The sequence below is a fragment of the Schistocerca nitens genome, chromosome 11 (genome assembly GCF_023898315.1).
Source record: "Schistocerca nitens isolate TAMUIC-IGC-003100 chromosome 11, iqSchNite1.1, whole genome shotgun sequence".
In the NCBI taxonomy this organism is placed as follows: Eukaryota; Metazoa; Arthropoda; class Insecta; order Orthoptera; family Acrididae; genus Schistocerca; species Schistocerca nitens.
The window spans coordinates 154,177,015-154,192,110 of record NC_064624.1 but is presented as its reverse complement, the minus strand read 5'-3'; the positions used below and the strand labels follow the sequence as shown (position 1 = coordinate 154,192,110).

General features: G+C 41.9%; 1 protein-coding gene across 1 annotated transcript in view; it reads left to right on the top strand.

Annotated features, from left to right (window-relative positions):
- LOC126212813 (something about silencing protein 10) overlaps positions 1 to 15,096 on the top strand; it is a 195,196-nt gene that overhangs the window by 28,783 nt on the left and 151,317 nt on the right. Inside the window, exons 2-3 of the mRNA XM_049940224.1 lie at positions 305 to 446; positions 9,267 to 9,441. Coding sequence (XP_049796181.1) covers positions 305 to 446; positions 9,267 to 9,441 — 317 coding nt within the window. The remainder of the gene's footprint in view (positions 1 to 304; positions 447 to 9,266; positions 9,442 to 15,096) is intronic.

Here is a 15,096-nt window from a genome sequence, read left to right as displayed (position 1 = left end):
GTTAGCGGAGAATGAAAACATTAGACTAAATTTGTGGGGTGAGTACATTTAAAATTATTGACTAGAAATTCTGCATAGCACCTGTTACTTGAGTGACTGGAATAGAAAGCTAAGGGGCAGGGAGACTACAGTACTGATATGAATACCCTCTGCTACACAATGTGCCGATTTTGCCGTTAGGTATCGATGTTGCGATCCATAAAAATTATTGTATTTTAAAAGGAATATAACAGTGTTGTTGCAGTTTATCTCTGTACAATCCAGCATTTTTTTAATGTTCTGCTTACACTACTTTATTCCACAGAGGAAAGAAATTGGATGCTGATCTGGATGTGGAGCTGCAAGAGTACGAGCCATCGGACTCTGAAGATGATTATTCTGAAGATGAAAAGCTCTTGCTGGAAAACATCAGGAAGAGGCCGAGAGAGTTTGATGATGAAAGTGAGGTAAGTTTGTGAACTTTTTCCTTTGTCCCCCTCCACATCCATTCTAATTTTTTGCCTTTTGCAAACTTGGAACAAAATCTTTGCAGTTGAATGAATAATACACCAGAAATTCTTAGTGTAAACAAACGTCATTGTGGAACTAAGTTCATCAGACAACATTTTAGTCACCCCCCTAATCTCTTTGTTTTTCCAAATTATGTTCCAAAAGTAGTATTCTTTTGTTAATGAAAAAGTCCTATAATGCCATAATCAGTGGGTTGTTGGATTGTTTTGGGGGAGGAGACCACACAGCGAGGTCTTCGGTCTCATCGGATTAGGGAAGGACGGGGAAGGAAGTCGGCCGTGCCCTTTCAAAGGAACCATCCCGGCATTTGCCTGGAGCAATTGAGGGAAATCACGGAAAACCTAAATCAGGATGACTGTATGAAGGATTGAACCATTGTCCTCCCGAATGCGAGTCCAGTGTGTTAACCACTGGGCCACCTCGCTTTGTATCATAATGAATGACATTACATATAGACATATAAGAATAGCTTTCAAAGCTCAAAATAATGAGTTAAAATCCTGAGTACACTCTTGCATTGGACTTTGACTAAAATATCCTAAAACTTAGTATTTTTTTTTTTTTAATTTATGAGTGGATGTGGAGTAGAGCCATATATTTCATAGTGGTTACCTGTAAACAGACATCTTGGAGGAGCTGCGTGAATGACAGGGGACGTATTGGTGAAAATTTGTCTGTCAGCTGACAAACTTTTGTCACTTTCAGTCTAATGAAGTAACATTACATTCTTCTTCACTTCCTGAACTGCTAAATTCAATGTCAAACTCATGGCCACTGTAACCATCTTTTGCCAGAAGCACTGTCTGAGAAAAATACAGGGTGAGTCAAAAAGGACTGTACAACTTTGGAACGATATAGAAATTTATTGAGACAATTTACAGAATTGGTAGATATGTCATTTTGTTGCAAACAACCCCAAGTTTGATTCACATAATGCATTAGTACCCCATTCTGCCACCAGGAGCGCCAGTGTAGTGTACAGTTAAAATGGCTACCTTCACTGGTGTGGAGTGTGCTCGCTGTGTGTTTTGGTTTCATTAAACAAATTCTGCAACAACTGTTCGGCATAAATTTCACACCGAATACGGTAGATAACCTCCGAGTAGACTTACAATTTAGTCTCGTTATACGGACTTTGTTGAGACTGGTTGTTCACTGTGATACAAAAAAATGACCAGGTCACCCTTTCTTCTTCACGGAGAAAACTATCACTGCTGTTGTATATCTGGATATGCTCGAAAACTTTTTAATTCCACATATCGATGAAGATGGCCAAGTTGTGATGGTTTACTACCAGCAAGACGAAGCACCACCTCGTTCCCTCACGGAAGTTCGGAGGTTCCTCGATAATCGCTTCCCCGGTCGGCGGATTGGCCATGAAGGATCAATCGCACAGCCACCTGGCTCTCCAGACTTGACATCACTGAAGTTCTTTCTGTGGGGTTTCATTAAAGACTATGTGTGTGTTCCTCTCCTGTCAAACAGTTTAGTCGACCCGAAGAGTTGAATCTGTGCTGCTGTCGCACAAGTTATGCCCGATTTTATGCAACTAGTGGGGTAGGAAATTGATTACCGGTGGGATGTTTGTCTTATCACAAACGGTAGTGGCATCAAACCAAAATAAGGTTGTTTGCTACAAAATGGCACATCTACCAATTCTGTAAGTTATCTCAATAAATTTCTATATCATTTTAAAGTTGTAAAGTCCCTTTTGACTCACCCTGTTGAAAGTGGACATTTTGTTGTCAAGCATCCGAAGCTATAGACGGTAAGGGCAATAGCTAGTGGCAGCCGGCTCAACTAAAACACGGTAGCCAGACTACAAATGCATGACAGATGATCTCTATTGGCTTAACACTTACCTATCAGTGCTGAAACAGATACAAGTGAGGTTTTATTTATTTATTTATTTCCTGAAGATCTGTTCTTAAGTTGCGGTAATATACATGGAATTTTAAGTTTCTGGCAAAGTAATATAATAGAAACTGAGATAATTGGGCATTTTATGTTTAGTAGTTCAAGTATTTGATTTAAAACTGGTGCCAGGGGGCCATGTGACCCTCCACTGCTGATGCATGCCGTGGCAGTGAAATGTGTGTGTGTGTGTGTGTGTGTGTGTGTGTGTGTGTGTGTGTGTGTGTGTGAGCGCGCTCATTGTGTGTTATGTCACCTCATCCGTAGGCCAACCACTATGTGTACACAAATTGTGAGCAATAATGTGCTGAACCTCTTTGACAGGGATGTTAGTACATTACTGCCCATTAAAATTGCTACACCAAGAAGAAATGCAGATGATAAGCGGGTATTCATTGGACAGATATATTATACTAGAGCTGCACATGTGATTACATTTTCACGCAATTTGGGTGCATAGATCCTGAGAAATCGGTCCCCAGAACAACCACCTCTGGCCGTAATAACGGCCTTGATACGCCTGGGCATTGAGTCAGACAGAGCTTGGATGGCGTGTACAGGAACAGCTGCCCATGCAGCTTCAACACGATACCACAGTTCATCAAGAGTAGTGGCTGGCATATTGTGACGAGCCAGTTGCTCGGCCACCATTGATGAGACGTTTTCAGTTGGTGAGAGATCTGGAGAATGTGCTGGCCAGGGCAGCAGTCGAACATTTTCGGTATCCTGAAAGGCCCGTACAGGACCTGCAACATGCGGTTGTACATTATCCTGCTGAAATGTAGGGTTTCGCAGGGATCGAATGGAGGGTAGAGCCACAGGTCATAACACAGCTGAAATGTAACGTCCACTGTTCAAAGTGCCATCAGTGCGAACAAGAGGTGACCGAGACGTGTAAACGATGGCACTCCATACCATCATGCCGGGTGATACGCCAGTATGGCGATGACGAATACACGCTTCTAATGTGCGTTCACCGCGATGTCGCCAAACACAGATGTGACCATTCTGATGCTGTAAACAGAACCCAGATTCATCCGAAAAAATGATGTTTTGCCATTCTCGCACCCAGGTTCGTCGTCGAGTACACCATCGCAGGCGCTCCTGTCTGTGATGAAGCGTCAAGGGTAACCACAGCCACGGTCTCCGAGCTGATAGTCTGTGCTGCTGCAAATGTCGTCAAACTGTTCATGCAGATGGTTGTTGTCTTGCAAACGTCCCCATCTTTTGACTCAGGGATCGAGACGTGGCTGCACGTTACAGCCATGTGGATAAGATGCCTGTCATCTCGACTGCTGGTGATACGAGGCTGTTGGGATCCGTCACGGCATTCCGTATTACTCTCCTGAACCCACCGATTCCATATTCTGCTAAGAGTCATTGGATCTCGACCAACGCGAGCAGCAATGTCGCAATTCTATAAACCGCAATGGCGACAGGCTACAATCTGACCTTTATCAAAGTCGGAAACGTGATGGTACGCATTTCTCCTCCTTGCACGAGGCATCACAACAACGATTCACCAGGCAATGCTGTCAACTGCTGTTTGTGTATGAGAAATTAGTTGGAAACTTTCCTCGTGTCAGCAGGTTTAGGTGTCGCCACCGGCGCCAATCTTGTGTGAATGCTCTGAAAAGCTAATCATTTGCATATCACAGCATCTTCTTCCCGTCGGTTAAATTTCGCGTCTTTAACATGTCATCTTCGTGGTGTAGCAATTTTAATGGCCAGTAGTGTATATGTACTTTTAATGTCCAAAGAAACCGTGTATGGGCTTTTGGGGACGGATAGGGTAGTTAGTTTACAAATGATATTTGAGTCATCAGTCTTCTTACTGGTTTGACGTGGCCCACCACGCCTCGCTTCCCCTGTGCAGTGCAGCTGGCGTTTGCTGTGGCCCTGTGTTGTGCTGGCTTGCCAGTAAGCCGTCTGCTTCTTGCCTCGACAGTATCTCGCTTTTGGGTCCAGTGTCTCACTTTCGCTTTTTGGTTATAGGCGCATCCTCGTTACGTGACTCTAAATGTTTTCCGTTGCGTAACTTTTTATTCATTGACTATCCATCCTAGAGATATTATGGTTTTAATTATGATGGCTGACCTTTCTATATTCTCTGCCACATTGTTTACAATGTTTTATTTTTTCAAGTACACTCGTGGTTTTATCTGTTGTCGTAATTAAGTGCTTATGGCCCTGGCATTACTTTGATGTAATGGGGTTGAAGCCCTCTCATTGATTATTTCTTACTGTTCAGATATGCACCTGATGTTGTGCCTAGAAGCCATGAAACCAGAAGTGCTTAAGAAAATTGTTTGAAGGTACAACTGTCTGTGGAGTTCCTGCTATAAAAGATTGGAAACGTTTCCACAAAAATGGACAGAGTGTTAGGAAAACGTAAGATAAAACTGAAGTTTTGTCCTCCATCAAAATTCTCTCTGCTTCTGGGATCTGTTTATGCTGACAGAGCTGTGCGAGTCGGGTCTTTATACGACTCTGTGCGAGTGTGGCGTATCTTATATAGGGCAAATGACACACCTTGCTCGGGAACACATTGTCGAACACCGGTGACGTACTCACCTCCTCTGAGCCGAAGAGTTCACTGTCACCAAATATTGTACTTCTCCCGGTCATTCTGTGACATACAGTGAAACAAAAATAAGGGCCCACATGTCACACTTTTGGGACTTCATTATTAACGATTGTGTGGAAATATGACTGAGGCACTTATAAATTGCGTCACTGAAAAATTTCACGCTGTCGTAAACTGACGTGGGTCGCAACATACTTACTTAGAAGTCACACTCAGATCAGAGATGACACTGAATTTTAGATTATCCATTTCTCAGTACACGAGCAACTGTGTACAGGAGTGAAACGGCACAGAATGACTCGGGTGTTAGGCTGAGGAAGTAGATCTGGTGGTGGTGATAAGGAAATGAGACTCTAGGTTGGCTAGCTGGTCTGCTTTTTATTGCTTCTTTATGTATTTGCAGTGAATGCACAGAAGAGCACAGACACTAGTTTATAACTTCAGAAGGTGTAAGAGATATAACAGAGCTTACTAGTTTCTCAAATAAAGTACCAGAACAAATGGTTACCCAGCCTATAGCTTTGTTAAGATTTGGGTAAACACAGTAGTGTATGATACTACATGCCCGAAAACAAAAGAACATCAGATTCGGATGGATGTTCCTGTGGAGTGCCAGGTGGAGAAATTGGAACATTTCTGACATATTCTTCTGCTTGAGTTCAATAGAGGAGTGGCGGCAGCAGAGGCAGCCAGAAATATTTTTGCAGCATATGAGGATAATGCCATTGGACAGAGGATGACAAAAAAATGGGTTGCTCGTTTAAGGAGGATTGTTTTGACATTAGTGACTCTCCACACTCAGGAAGATCTTCAGGGTTTGATACAGAGCATATTAATCCTCAAGATCCATGTCGGTGTACTCAAGAAATCGCCACTGTGATGAATTGTAATCGTTCCGTCATCATGTGACATTTGTGTGCAATGGGGAAGATTTAAGAAATGGTGTATTTATGCTATCATAAGGAAAAGAAAGGAATGGTCGAGCCCAAACCAAACAGTAACTCTCTGCACAAAGGCCTGCACACATCCGCAAAAAATAATGTTACGCGTTTGGTGGAACAGTGACGGTGTTATACAGGGTGAATCAAAAAGAATACCACAACTTTAGGAATTTAAAACTCTGCAACAACAAAAGGCAGAGCTAAGGACTATCTGTCGGCGAATTAAGGGAGCTATAAAGTTTCATTTAGTTGTACATTTGTTCGCTTGAGGCGCTGTCGACTAGGCGTCAGCGTCAGTTGATGCTAAGATGGCGACCACTCGAAAGAAAGGTTTTTGTGTTATTGAGTATGGCAGAAGTGAATCGACGACAGTTGTTCGGCGTGCATTTCGAACGAAGTATGGTGTTAAACCTCCTGATAGGTGGTGTATTAAACGTTGGTATAAACAGTTTACAGAGAATGGGTGTTTGTGCAAAGGGAAAAGTTCTGGTCGGCCGAGAACAAGTGATGAAAATGTAGCACGCATCCAGCAAGCATTTGTTCGCACCCCAGGAAAATCGACTCGCAGAGCTAGCAGAGAGCTGCAAATTCCACAATCTGTCCGTAACTACCTGAACGTCAACTACCCAAGGCGATGGATCGGCCGCCAGGCAGCCCGTGACAGAGCACTTCATCACTGGCGTCCAAGAAGCCCTGATCTTACCCCCTGCGATTTTTTCTTATGAGGGTATGTTAAGGATATGGTGTTTCGGCCACCTCTCCCAGCCACCATTGATGATTTGAAACGAGAAATAACAGCAGCTATCCAAACTCTTACGCCTGATATGCTACAGAGAGTGTGGAACGAGTTGAAGTATCGGGTTGATATTGCTCGAGTGTCTGGAGGGGGCCATATTGAACATCTCTAAACTTGTTTTTGAGTGAAAAAAACCCTTTTTAAATACTCTTTGTAATGATGTATAACAGAAGGTTATATTATGTTTCTTTCATTAAATACACATTTTTAAAATTGTGGTATTCTTTTTGAATCACCCTGTACACTACGAATTGCTTTCCTGATATATAATTGTCACTGCCAACATTTATTGTCAGCACTGAGATGTCTTGCAGACACAGACTGAGAACAGTGACCAGGAAGACTGTGTGAAGTGATGCTACTCTACAATAATGTGCGCCTGCATTCTGCTAGGCTGGCAAAAACACTGTACAGAAGTTGGATTTGAAAGTCATTCTGCACCCACCTTATTCATGTGATCGTGTGCCCTCAGATTTTCACCTGTTCCAGTTCCAATGAAAGAACCTTCAAGGAACAGCTTTTCCAGGTGAAGACGTGTTCCAGACGTGGCTCGACAAGGTCTTTGCGTCAAAACCACGTGTTTTCTATAGTTGCAGATTTGAAAACTGAGCTCATTGTGGCAGCCTGTTGTACATAGTGAAGGACAGTATCCTATTGATGGCTAAAGACTCTGTCGTGTGGGTCTGTTGCATTTATTTAAGTTATGTAGAAACTCTAGGAACTTATGCACCGACCCGATACGTACGGGCGAGCTTTGCAAGTCCTTCTTAGTGTGCAAGCTTATTTTGCAAGCTTAACTGAATATAGTGCTCACATATACAGGGCTATTACAAATGATTGAAGCGATTTCATAAATTCACTGTAGCTTCATTCATTGACATATGGTCACGACACACTACAGATACGTAGAAAAACTCATAAAGTTTCGTTCGGCTGAAGCCGCACTTCAGGTTTCTGCCGCCAGAGCGCTCGAGAGCGCAGTGAGACAAAATGGCTACAGGAGCACAGAAAGCGTATGTCGTGCTTGAAATGTACTCACATCAGTCAGTCATAACAGTGGAACGACACTTCAGGACGAAGTTCAACAAATATCCAGCAACTGCTAACTCCATTTGGCGATGGGATGCGCAGTTTAAAGCTTCTGGATGCCTCTGTAAGGGGAAATCAACGGGTTGGCCTGCAGTGAGCGAAGAAACGGTTGAATGCGTGCGGGCAAGTTTCACGCGTAGCCCGCGGAAATTGGCTCATGCCACAAATGGAGACCGACAGCGCCGACTTCATCTTTCAACAGGATGGTGCTCCACCGCACTTCCATCACGATGTTCGGCATTTCTTAAACAGGAGATTGGAAAACTGATGGATCGGTCGTGGTGGAGATCACGACCAGCATTTCATGTCACAGCCTCTACGCTGTCCCGACTTAACCCCACGCGATTTCTTTCTGTGGGGTTATGTGAAAGATTCAGTGTTAAAACCTCCTCTTCCAAGAAACGTGCCAGAACTGCGAGATCGCATCAACGATGCTTTCGAACTCACTGATGGGGACATGCTACGCCGAGTGTGGGAGGAACTCGATTATCGGCTTGATGTCTGCCGAATCACTAAAGGGGCACATATCGAACATTTGTGAATGCCTAAAAAAACTTTTTGAGTTTTTGTATGTGTGTGCAAAGCATTGTGAAAATATCTCAAATAATAAAGTTATTGTAGAGCTGTGAAATCGCTTCAATCATTTGTAATAACCCTGTATAGGATTTGCTGTAGGCTGTTAGTCATCTGAGGCTGCTCAAACTAGAACTCTTCTCGGTCTGGAAGTCTGCCGCTCGCTGGAACACTGCCTCGCTCGTCATTTGAGGGCCTCCGTGTATGGCATTTAGGGCTGTCTGCTTACAGATGGGACAGGGCTGCATCACTTTTTACCTCCAATTCGCAATCGAAGAGCTCCTAATCGGTGGTTTCTCGACGTGTATGACCTCCTAATGGACTGACGAAAGTGGTTCGCACTGTATACCTCTACCTAAGTTATGGGACTTATAGCTCGTATTCGTACACAGAAGAGTTTTCCTTTATTGTCTGGCAAACTTTCACGAACCGTGGCGAGGGGCCTCAGACCTCAGACTGCACGGCTACCCCGCACGGCCGCAATGCTGGATAGAGAGTGTAAACAAAATCTGTGGATGTAGACAGCACCACCTCCGTACCTGCCGTGTCCACATTTGCACCGTGACGTAATATAGCGAATCCTGTGGAGTATAAAAGAGGGAGCATCACCAGCTCATGACAGCCAGTTTTAGCCCCCAATGATGACAATGGAGGTAGTCATTGAAAGCTTTGAATTTTATCTGAATTTGACACAGAAAGTAAACCGAGAATTTTTTACACGAGGACTCTGTCGCAAAAAATTTTGTAACCAGATAATTTAGTTGATGGTAGGCCCTCCCTTACTTTGTAGTAGAGCAGTATCTATACCTGTCATCTCTCTCGACCAGCAGTGCAGAAGCTGTCTGTTTATTTGCAGGAAGAAGTGCTCGGAGTAGCTTCTGACGATGACGAGGATGATGACGACGACGAGGGTGACGGCATGGCGAGTGACCTGGACGGTGAGCAGGACGACGACTTGCCGGACGCGAAGGCCTGGGGTCGCAAAAGGAAGAATTTCTACAATGCAGACTATGTGGACGATGACTATGGAGGTGAGTTCTCTTCTGGGCAGGCTTGCATTTGTCAAGTTCACCAGTAGGTACTGTATTGAGAGGCACGCCGGGTTTGGAATTGTTTTCAACACATTAAATTTGAGTTTGAAGGATGAAAACTGCCAGTTATTTTGTTTTCCTTCTGTATGTTACACTTTCCTTTAATATTCATTTTTTTTTTTTTTTTTTTTTATACACCTGCTGAAAAAGAAAATTGTAACATGTGAAGCACCAGTCTTATATTTCAGGAGCATTTTTTCAAAACACGATAATCACAAAAATGTGAATTTTTGATGAAATGAATTTTTTTAAATATCTTACTCCAATACTAATTATCTAAATGGAATAATTTAACATTTACACAGCTTTTTTAATGTGTGTTTGACTTTTTTACAGTTTTCATTGTTTATTTCAGAATAGAGGGACAAAGTTTCCAAGATTTTTTTTCCTTTTTCTTTTCTTTTCCTTTCAAAGATGGATAAATGCAAAGACAGAAGTTAAAAGTTTTGTTAACGTGCCCATTCAAATTGATTTTTTCCATTTCTTTTTTATCTTTAACATTAATTTCAAAGAATGCTTCTTTATTGTTTATTGTGTGTAGAAATACAATAATGTACTGCTATATAACACTTCAGTATCAAACTTTTCCATAATCGTTTCGTAATCATAAATGCAAAAGAGCAACAGATGACATTCAGATACAGCTCAGAATACTGGTTACAACAGTACAAAACTGTAATTCTATTGATCACTCTGAACAATGTCCTTATAAAACTCATCTGCTCCTTCTAGTATTTTAAAATACTTCATTACCTATTATGGAAAATCCAGGATGGAATGTAACAATACCAAAGAAGGAAAGTTGCTACTCACCATATAGCGGAGATGCTGAGTCACGATAGGCACTGACGTCACTCAGCATCTCCGCTATATGGTGCATAGCAACTTTCCTTCTTTGGTATACTTTTTCTTTGCCGTACTGGCCATGTTGTTGTTCTCCAACATCTGTGCTTTCGTCACTTCTTGACTGCAGTTTCTGGATCTCTGCAGCCCGCCCTGCACAGGACATGCATTATAAGTGTTCAATATTGACCACAGTAACTTCTTCTTAACCTTTTCATAAGCTGAGTAGTTATGTCGAAAGGCATCTTAGATCATAGGGCTTTCAGTGCACTGGGCTTGAGATCCTTTGCAGCTCAATCTCTGTTTAGTATCTTGACAATGGCATATTGATCCAGTACGTTATATTATGCAGTCAGTAAAAGAATATCTTCCTTTTTCCACTAGCCTTTATGCACTCTACTACTTTGTCAGCTTATTAAATTTTCTGCTTTCTTCCGTGAAGGCCATTACTGTGCACATCGTTATTGTATTTTGATTTTGACTGGTACAAGAGTCGGAAAATAATGAATTGCATTTGGACCGTTTTCTGGCTGGACGCCTCTAGGTTTCTGAGAAAATACGGTAGAACAGCGGATACTAGGTTACATTCTATTGGTCTTTCTGTTTCGAGCCAAGTGTAAGAAGTGGTCCTTTCCTTTGTGTGTGCACAGGAATGAATCATAATAAATGAACTGTAAGCCAAATCAGTCTTGAATAGAATACTTCACGTAAGAAGAGGTATTGGCTAATTCTGTTGTATATCAGAATATATATTAACCACATTTGCATTGTGCTCCTTCGTTATCTGTAGAAAATCTTTGCACAAACTTTGTGCAACCTGTAGTTTATTATTCATTGATTCTTATTCACTGTATCTGTTCCTTTCGAGCATCCGTCTTTGGACAGGCCTGATGCTGCTTGGTACTGTTGAGCCATCTTTTTTCTTTATGCTTTATTGAAAACATAATCATCCTTTTTGCTTCTTTCTTGATGTTCCTTTCCCCTGACAAGACTGGCTTGAAGTAAGCAATAATCAGAAGTTAATGGTGCTATGTAAACCACTAATTTATTTCTATTCTTGGTTCTGGTGGCAAATGTTTGCCTACAATTATTTTTTCCTTTTTTCATTCTTTGCAGAAAACTCTATCACATTATCATTGAAAATGATGTCCTTCATTTTTATTCTCCCTTCAGATCTCTCAGAAGCAAAGCACAGCTTGCCTTTATTCATTTTCGCTGTAACTGGCTGAGAGCAAATATTGAGTTTTACAAAAACCTGTAGTTTTCAACGCCATATAACAGCAGCAAATATCAGCTGTACCTACATCTACATCTACATCTACACTCTGCAAACCACTGTGAACTGCATGGCAGAGGGTAGATTCCAGTGTACCAGTTAGTAGCGTTTCTTCCTGTTCCATTCACATATGGAACACGGGAAGAATGATTGTTTGAATGCCTCTATGAGTGCAGTAATTATTCTAATCTTATCCTCACAATCCCCCCATGAACCATGGACCTTGCCGTTGGTGGGGAGGCTTGCGTGCCTCAGCGATACAGATAGCCGTACCGTAGGTGCAACCACAACGGAGGGGTATCTGTTGAGAGGCCAGACAAACATGTGGTTCCTGAAGTGGGGCAGCAGCCTTTACAGTAGTTGCAGGGGCAACAGTCTGGATGATTGACTGATCTGGCCTTGTAACATTAACCAAAACGGCCTTGCTGTGCTGGTACTGCGAACGACTGAAAGCAAGGGGAAACTACGGCCGTAATTTTTCCCGAGGACATGCAACTTTACTGTATGATTAAATAATGATGGTGTCCTCTTGGGTAAAATATTCCGGAGGTAAAATAGTCCCCCATTCGGATCTCCGGGCGGGGACTACTCAAGAGGACGTCGTTATCAAGAGAAAGAAAAATGGCGTTCTACGGATTGGAGCGTGGAATGTCATATCCCTTAATCGGGCAGGTAGGTTAGAAAATTTGAAAAGGGAAATGGATAGGTTAAAGTTAGATATAGTGGGAATTAGTGAAGTTCGGTGGCAGGAGGAACAAGACTTTTGGTCAGGTGATTACAGGGTTATAAATACAAAATGAAATAGGGGTAATGCAGGAGTAGGTTTAATAATGAATAAAAAAAAAATAGGAGTGCGGGTTAGCTACTACAAACAGCATAGTGAACGCATTATTGTGGCCAAGATAGACACAAAGCCCATGCCTACTACAGTAGTACAAGTTTATATGCCAACTAGCTCTGCAGATGATGAAGAAATTGATGAAATGTATGACGAGATAAAAGAAATTATTCAGGTAGTGAAGGGAGATGAAAATTTAATAGTCATGGGTGACTGGAATTCGTCAGTAGGAAAAGGGAGAGAAGGAAACATAGTAGGTGAATATGGATTGGGGGGAAGAAATGAAAGAGGAAGCCGCCTTGTAGAATTTTGCACAGAGCATAACTTAATCATAGCTAACACTTGGTTCTAGAATCATAAAAGAAGGTTGTATACCTGGAAGAATCCTGGAGATACTAAAAGCTATCAGATAGATTATATAATGGTAAGACAGAGATTTAGGAACCAGGTTTTAAGTTGTAAGACATTTCCAGGGGCAGATGTGGATTCTGACCACAATCTATTGGTTATGAACTGCAGATTGAAACTGAAGAAACTGCAAAAAGGTGGGAATTGAAGGAGATGGGACCTGGATAAACTGAAAGAACCAGAGGTTGTAGAGAGTTTCAGGGAGAGCATAAGGGAACAATTGACAGGAATGGGGGAAAGAAATACAGTAGAAGAAGAATGGATAGCTCTGAGGGATGAAGTAGTGAAGGCAGCAGAGGATCAAGTAGGTAAAAAGACGAGGGCTAATAGAAATCCTTGGGTAACAGAAGAAATATTGAATTTAATTGATGAAAGGAGAAAATATAAAAATGCAGTAAATGAAGCAGGCAAAAAGGAATACAAACGTCTCAAAAATGAGATTGACAGGAAGTGCAAAATGGCTAAGCAGGGATGGCTAGAGGACAAATGTAAGGATGTAGAGGCTTGTCTCACTAGGGGTAAGATAGATACTGCCTACAGGAAAATTAAAGAGACCTTTGGAGAGAAGAGAACCACTTGTATGAATCTCAAGAGCTCAGATTGCAACCCAGTTCTAAGCAAAGAAGGGAAGGCAGAAAGGTGTAAGGAGTATATGGAGGGTTTACACAAGGGCGATGTACTTGAGGACAATATTATGGAAATGGAAGAGGATTTAGATGAAGATGAAATGGGAGATAAGATACTGCGTGAAGAGTTTGAGAGAGCACTGAAAGACCTGAGTCGAAACAAGGCCCCGGGAGTAGACAACATTCCATTAGAACTACTGATGGCCTTGGGAGAGCCAGTCATGACAAAACTCTACCATCTGGTGAGCAAGATGTATGAGACAGGCGAAATACCCACAGACTTCAAGAAGAATATAATAATTCCAATCCCAAAGAAACCAGGTGTTGACAGATGTTAAAATTGCCGAACTATCAGTTTAATAAGTCACAGCTGCAAAATACTAACGCGAATTCTTTACAGACGAATGGAAAAACTGGTAGAAGCGGACCTCGGGGAAGATCAGTTTGGATTCCGTAGAAATGTTGGAACATGTGAGGCAATGCTAACCTTAAGACTTATCTTAGAAGAAAGATTAAGAAAAGGCAAACCTACGTTTCTAGCATTTGTAGACTTAGAGAAAGCTTTTGACAATGTTAACTGGAATACTCTCTTTCAAGTTCTGAAGGGGGCAGGGGTAAAATACAGGGAGCGAAAGGCTATTTACAATTTGTACAGAAACCAGATGGCAGTTATAAGAGTCGAGGGGCATGAAAGGGAAGCAGTGGTTGGGAAAGGAGTGAGACTGGGTTGTAGCCTCTCCCCGATGTTATTCAATCTGTATATTGAGCAAGCAGTAAAGGAAACAAAAGAAAAATTCGGAGTAGGTATTAAAATTCATGGAGAAGAAGTAAAAACTTTGAGGTTCACCGATGACATTGTAATTCTGTCAGAGACAGCAAAGGACTTGGAAGAGCAGTTGAACGGAATGGACAGTGTCTTGAAAGGAGGATATAAGATGAACATCAACAAAAGCAAAACGAGGATAATGGAATGTAGTCAAATTAAATCGGGTGATGCTGAGGGGATTAGATTAGGAAATGAGACACTTAAAGTATTAAGGGAGTTTTGCTATTTAGGGAGTAAATTAACTGATGATGGTCGAAGTAGAGAGGATATAAAATGTAGATTGGCAATGGCAAGGAAATCGTTTCTGAAGAAGAGAACTTTGTTAACATCTAGTATAGATTTAAGTGTCAGGAAGTCGTTTCTGAAAGTATTTGTATGGAGTGTAGCCATGTATGGAAGTGAAACATGGACAATAACCAGTTTGGACAAGAAGAGAATAGAAGCTTTTGAAATGTGGTGCTACAGAAGAATGCTGAAGATAAGGTGGGTAGATCACGTAACTAATGAGGAGGTATTGAATAGGATTGGGGAGAAGAGAAGTTTGTGGCACAACTTGACTAGAAGAAGGGATCGGTTGGTAGGACATGTTTTGAGGCATCAAGGGATCACAAATTTAGCATTGGAGGGCAGCGTGGAGGGTAAAAATCGTTGAGGGAGACCAAGAGATGAATACACTAAGCAGATTCTGAAGGATGTAGGTTGCAGTAGGTACTGGGAGATGAAGAAGCTTGCACAGGATAGAGTAGCATGGAGAGCTGCATCAAACCAGTCTGAGGAC